The 6,780-nt window shown below is 47.1% G+C and overlaps 3 protein-coding genes across 3 annotated transcripts; all 3 read left to right on the top strand.

Moving 5' to 3' along the window:
• The first annotated feature begins 2,851 nt into the window (after positions 1-2,851).
• On the top strand, positions 2,852-4,042 carry LOC136627213 (uncharacterized). Its single transcript, XM_066602143.1, has one exon. The coding sequence runs from the start codon at positions 2,852-2,854 to the stop codon at positions 4,040-4,042; it is 1,191 nt and encodes a 396-aa protein (XP_066458240.1).
• A 195-nt stretch (positions 4,043-4,237) lies between these two features.
• On the top strand, positions 4,238-4,861 carry LOC136627212 (uncharacterized). The gene has a single exon (XM_066602142.1). The coding sequence runs from the start codon at positions 4,238-4,240 to the stop codon at positions 4,859-4,861; it is 624 nt and encodes a 207-aa protein (XP_066458239.1).
• A 105-nt stretch (positions 4,862-4,966) lies between these two features.
• LOC136627211 (uncharacterized) lies at positions 4,967-6,202 on the top strand. The gene has a single exon (XM_066602141.1). The coding sequence runs from the start codon at positions 4,967-4,969 to the stop codon at positions 6,200-6,202; it is 1,236 nt and encodes a 411-aa protein (XP_066458238.1).
• Positions 6,203-6,780: the final 578 nt, after the last annotated feature.

The raw sequence follows: 6,780 nt of genomic DNA, 5'->3' as shown, positions 1-6,780 counted from the left end.
AGTTCCTGGGAGTCTGCCTGCTCAGAATCTGTCATTTTCATGGAGTGAGGAGGCTGGGAGGAAGGAGGAGCAGCCAGATAATTCAGAGGTGCAGTCCTTAGACCGGGAGTAGTCGACTGAATAGAAGACTGTGTGGTCGATACATTGCTGGACGCATTATCAGCCATCTACGACAGGACCTGCTCGCACTGCTCTTCTTGTAATAAAGGTCTACCATGTGGACCTGCAAATTGTGATAGGAAGCTGGGGAGCGTAGGGACTTGGCGCTCTCCTAATCCCTCAGCAGCCGGTTCTGATTCACCCCGCCCAGGACCTCGGCCTGCGACCACACCCACACTCGGACACCCGCGGCCACGTCCGTGTCCTCAACCCTACTCCTCATCATGTTGGATTAAGAATAGAGCAGGGCCCAAATAAATTGCCCCACTGTACAGCACTGACAACTGTGGCTCATTCACCGCACACAGAGACTTGTAGATAGTGGAGACTTTATGCTGTGACTTGGAAAAAATTACCCCGCTGTCTTGCGCTGATACCTAGGGGTAATTTACTGCTCACAGAGACTTGTAGGTAGCGGCGGCTCTATGCTGTGACTTGTGTCTTGCGCTGATACCTAGGGGTCATTTACTGCTCACAGAGACTTGTAGATAATAGAGGCTGTGTGGAGGGGGAGAAGACTCTAAAGCCAGTAAACAGTGCTAATAACTGCGGCAACTTCACCGCACCCAAGAAAAGGGTATTGTGCGACGCTCTGCACAGGGACAGAAAGCTATACAGCCAGTGGACCGTGCTAATAACAGGGGCAACTTCACCGCACCCAAGGCCAGCGTATTGTGAGATGCTCTGCACATGGGCAGAAAGCTATACAGCCAGTGGACAGTGCTGATAACAGGGGCAACTTCACAGCACCCAAGGAAAGGGTATTGTGCGACGCTCTGCACAGAGGCAGAAAGCTATACAGCCAGTGGACAGTGCTGATAACAGGGGCAACTTCACCGCACCCAAGGAAAGGGTAGTGTGCGACACTCTGCAGAGGGGCAGAAAGCTATACAGCCAGTGAATAGTGCTAATAACAGGGGCAACTTTACCGCACCCAAGGAAAGTGTATTGTGCGACGCTCTGCACAGGGGCAGAAAGCTATGCAGCCAGTGGATAGTGCAAATAACAGGGGCAACTTCACTGCACCCAAGGAAAGGGTATTGTGCGACACTGTACCCAGGGGTAGAAAGCTATACAAACAGTGGACAGTGAATATAACTGCAGCAACTTCACCCCACCCAAGGAAAGGGTATTGTGCGATGCTCTGCACAGGGGTAGAAAGCTATACAGCTAGTGGATACTGCTAATAACAGGGGCAACTTCACCGCACCCAAGGAAAGGGTATCGTGCAACGGTGTGCACAGGGGCAGAAAGCTATACAGCCAGAGGATAGTGCTGATAACAGGGGCAACTTTACCGCACCCAAGGAAAGGGTATTGTGCGATGCTCTGCCCAGAGGCAGTAAGCTATACAGCCAGTGAACAGTGCTAATAACAGGGGCAACGTCACCCAACACAGAGAATGGTATCTGTGAAATGCTCTGCAGAGGGGCAGAAAATATTAGAGTTCTGTTTAGCGATAAGAGTGAGCCCTCTGGCTATGGCACTGCACACATAGGGCGGTATAGGTGTAATGGCCTGCAAAGGCCTAGATGCTTTAAAAAAAATAAAAAAAATTGATGCACTACTGCTCCCAGCCAGCCACAACAATAATGCACACGGTCAGATGTAGCCCTAAGAAGAACCGTTGGGGTTCTTGAAGACAAGACCTATGACAACACTTTCCCTATATCTGCAGCAGCTCTTTCCCTATACTCTGCATAATAGACTGCAGACTGAGAGCACTATAGATGAAATGGCCTGCACAACCACAACAGTAATGCACACGTCAGATGTGGCCCTAAGAAGGACCGTTGGGGTTCTTGAAGACGCCAACACTTACCCTATGGCAGCAGCAGCACTTTCCCTAATCTCTGCCAGCGTGTGTCTGAGGCGAGCCGTGGGCGGGACCAGTTTAAGTACTCGCCGGTCACCTGATCTCACCAGCCACTCAATACTGTGGGGTGGGATAGGGCTGACACGTCACAGCAGGAAGTGGTAATGCCTTCCCTGCATGTCTATTGGCTAGAAAACATGCAGGGAAGAAAATGGAATTGACTCGAGTACCGTGTGGTGTTCATCTCGAGTAACGAGCATCTCGAGTACCCTAATACTAGAACGAGCATCAAGCTCGGACCAGTGTGCTCGCTCATCTCTAATTAGAACCTGTCCTAATGATGGGCTATCACTAGTTTACCACTGGACAGCCCCTTTAACAAGCCCTGCTGGCCACATTATTGTCCCAGTAATGGCTGGCATGAAGTTTCCCATAAGCCCGGACTGTCTTAACGCCAACGTTGTTCTGTAGAGGGTCATCACCCGTCGCTGCAGTCTTGGCATTCTATTCATAGTTCTGGGGTTCAGCAGTGTCAGCGATATAATATACACCCTGAGACTGTCGGCAGTCATGGGGCTGGATCTGTGGTCAGGATCTATGGAGGAGCGCTTATAGAGGACGTCGCTGTGACTGACGGAACTAGAGAGAGATGTAGAACATCATCGCATCATCTGATGACTTAATCAACAATGCTGGGTTACCGCTGAAGAGATCAAACACCGCAGTGACCATAGTGACAACCGTGACCATACAGACCATAGTGACAACCGTGACCATACAGACAATAGTGACAACCGTGACCATACAGACCATAGTGAGGGCAGAAACCATAGTGACAACCGTGACCATACAGACCATAGTGGGAGCAGAAACCATAATGACAACCGTGACCATACAGACCATAGTGAGGGCAGAAACCATAGTGACAACTGTGACCATACAGACCATAGTGAGGGCAGAAACCATAGTGACAACCGTGACTATACAGACCATAGTGGGAGCAGAAATCATAATGACAACCGTGACCATACAGACCATAGTGGGAGCAGAAACCATAATGACAACCGTGACCATACAGACCATTGTGACAACCGTGACCATACAGACCATAGTGAGAGCAGAAACCATAATGACAACCATGACCATAATGCCAACCGTGACCATACAGACTATAGTGGGAGCAGAAACCATAATGACAACCGTGACCATACAGACCATACAGACCATAGTGGGAGCAGAAACCATAATGACAACCGTGACCATACAGACCATAGTGGGATCAGAAACCATAATGACAACCATGACCATAATGACAACCGTGACCATACAGACCATAGTGACAACCGTGACCATACAGACCATAGTGACAACCGTGACCATACAGACCATAGTGAGAGCAGAAACCATAATGACAACCGTGACCATAATGACAACCGTGACCATACAGACCATAGTGAGAGCAGAAACCATAATGACAACCGTGACCATACAGACCATAGTAAGAGCAGAAACCATAATGACAACCATGACCATACAGACCATAGTGACAACCGTGACCATACAGACCATACAGACCATAGTGACAACCGTGACAATACAGACCATAGTGAGAGCGGAAAGCATAATAACAACAGTGACCATACAGACCATACAGACCATAGTGAGAGCAGAAACCATAATAACAACAGTGACCATACAGAACATAGTGACAGTGGTGACAAATGTGACCATACAGACCATAGTGACAACCGTGACCATACAGACCATAGTGACAGTGGTTACCATACAGAACATACAGACCATAGTGAGAGCAGAAACCATAATAACAACAGTGACCATACAGACCATAGTGACAACCGTGACCATACAGACCATAGTGACAGTGGTAACCATACAGAACATACAGACCATAGTGAGAGCAGAAACCATAATGACAACCGTGACCATAATGACAACCGTGACCATACAGACCATAGTGACAGTAGTGACAACTGTGACCACACAGACTATAGTGACAACAGTGACCATGCAGACCATAGTGACAACAGTGACCAAACATACCATATAGACTATAGTGACAACTGTGACCATACAGACCATAGTGACAACAGTGACCATGCAGACCATAGTGACAAGAGTCACCAAACATACCATATAGACTATAGTGACAACTGTGACCATACAGACCATAGTGACAACCGTGACCATACAGACTATAGTGACAACCGTGACCATACAGACCATAGTGAGGGCAGAAACCATAATGACAACCGTGACCATACAGACCATAGTGACAACCGTGACCATACAGACCATAGTGAGAGCAGAAACCATAATGACAACCGTGCCAATAATGACAACCGTGACCATACAGACCATAGTGAGAGCAGAAACCATAATGACAACCGTGACCATACAGACCATAGTAAGAGCAGAAACCATAATGACAACCATGACCATACAGACCATAGTGACAACCGTGACCATACAGACCATAGTGACAGTGGTGACCATACAGAACATACAGACCATAGTGAGAGCAGAAACCATAATAACAACAGTGACCATACAGACCATACAGACCATAGTGAGAGCAGAAACCATAATAACAACAGTGACCATACAGAACATAGTGACAGTGGTGACAAATGTGACCATACAGACCATAGTGACAACCGTGACCATACAGACCATAGTGACAGTGGTGACCATACAGAACATACAGACCATAGTGAGAGCAGAAACCATAATGACAACCGTGACCAAATTGACAACCGTGATCATACAGACCATAGTGACAGTAGTGACAACTGTGACCACACAGACTATAGTGACAACAGTGACCATGCAGACCATAGTGACAACAGTGACCAAACATACCATATAGACTATAGTGACAACCGTGACCATACAGACCATAGTGACAACCGTGACCATACAGACTATAGTGACAACCGTGACCATACAGACCATAGTGAGGGCAGAAACCATAATGACAACCGTGACCATACAGACCATAGTGACAAGCGTGACCATACAGACCATAGTGACAACTGTGACCATACACACCATAGTGAGAGCAGAAACCATAATGACAACAGTGACCATACAGACCATAGTGACAACCGTGACCATACAGACCATAGTGACAACCGTGACCACACAGACCATAGTGAAAGCAGAAACCATAATGACAACCGTGACCATAATGACAACCGTGACCATACAGACCATAGTGAGAGCAGAAACCATAATGACAACCGTGACCATACAGACCATAGTGACAACCATGACCATACAGACCATAGTGAGGGCTGAAACCATAGTGACAACCGTGACCATACAGACCATAGTGACAACCATGACCATACAGACCATAGTGACAACCGTGACCATGCAGACCATAGTGAGAGCAGAAACCATAATGACAACCGTGACCATACAGACCATAGTGAGAGCAGAAACCATAAGGACAACCGTGACCATACAGACCATAGTGACAACCGTGACCATACAGACCATAGTGAGAGCAGAAACCATAATAACAACCGTGACCATACAGACCATAGTGACAACCGTGACCATACAGACCATAGTGAGAGCAGAAAGCATAATAACAACAGTGACCATACAGACCATAGTGACAACCGTGACCATACAGACCATAGTGACAACCGTGACCATACAGACCATAGTGAGAGCAGAAACCATAATAACAACCGTGACCATACAGACAATAGTGACAACCGTGATCATACAGACCATAGTGAGAGCAGAAACCATAATGACAACCGTGACCATAATGACAACCGTGACCATACAGACCATAGTGACAACAGTGACCATACAGACCATAGTGACAACAGTGACCAAACAGACCATAGTGAGAGCAGAAACCATAAGGACAACCGTGACCATACAGACCATAGTGACAGTAGTGACAACTGTGACCATACAGACTATAGTGACAACAGTGACCATACAGACCATAGTGACAACAGTGACCAAACAGACCATAGTGAGAGCAGAAACCATAAGGACAACCGTGACCATACAGACCATAGTGACAGTAGTGACAACTGTGACCATACAGACTATAGTGACAACAGTGACCATACAGACCATAGTGACAACAGTGACCAAACAGACCATAGTGAGAGCAGAAACCATAAGGACAACCGTGACCATACAGACCATAGTGACAACAGTGACCAAACAGACCATATAGACTATAGTGACAACTGTGACCATACAGACCATAGTGACAACCGTGACAGTAGTGACAACCGTGACCATACAGACCATAGTGACAACCGTGACCATACAGACCATAGTGAGAGCAGAAACCATAATGACAACCGTGACCATACAGACCATAGTGAGAGCAGAAACCATAAGGACAACCGTGACCATACAGACCATAGTGACAACAGTGACCAAACAGACCATATAGACTATAGTGACAACTGTGACCATACAGACCATAGTGACAACCGTGACAGTAGTGACAACCGTGACCATACAGACCATAGTGACAACCGTGACCATACAGACCATAGTGAGAGCAGAAACCATAATAACAACCGTGACCATACAGACCATAGTGAGAGCAGAAACCATAAGGACAACCGTGACCATACAGACCATAGTGAGAGCAGAAACCATAGTGACAACCGTGACCATACAGACCATAGTGACAACCGTGATCATACAGACAACAGTGACCATACAGACCATAGTGATAACAGTGACCATAGTGACAACCGTGACCATAGTGACAGTAGAGACAACCGTGACCATACAGAC

This window comes from Eleutherodactylus coqui, chromosome 5, assembly GCF_035609145.1.
Source record: "Eleutherodactylus coqui strain aEleCoq1 chromosome 5, aEleCoq1.hap1, whole genome shotgun sequence".
Taxonomy (NCBI): Eukaryota; Metazoa; Chordata; class Amphibia; order Anura; family Eleutherodactylidae; genus Eleutherodactylus; species Eleutherodactylus coqui.
The sequence above is the reverse complement of the archived record's forward strand: the minus strand, read 5'-3'. Positions and strand labels throughout refer to the sequence as shown.

Coding starts and splice junctions, on each gene's coding strand:
- LOC136627212 (XM_066602142.1), top strand. CDS start 4,238: ATGACAACCGTGACCATACAGACCATAGTGACAACCGTGACCATACAG.
- LOC136627213 (XM_066602143.1), top strand. CDS start 2,852: ATGACAACCGTGACCATACAGACCATAGTGAGGGCAGAAACCATAGTG.
- LOC136627211 (XM_066602141.1), top strand. CDS start 4,967: ATGACAACCGTGACCATACAGACCATAGTGACAAGCGTGACCATACAG.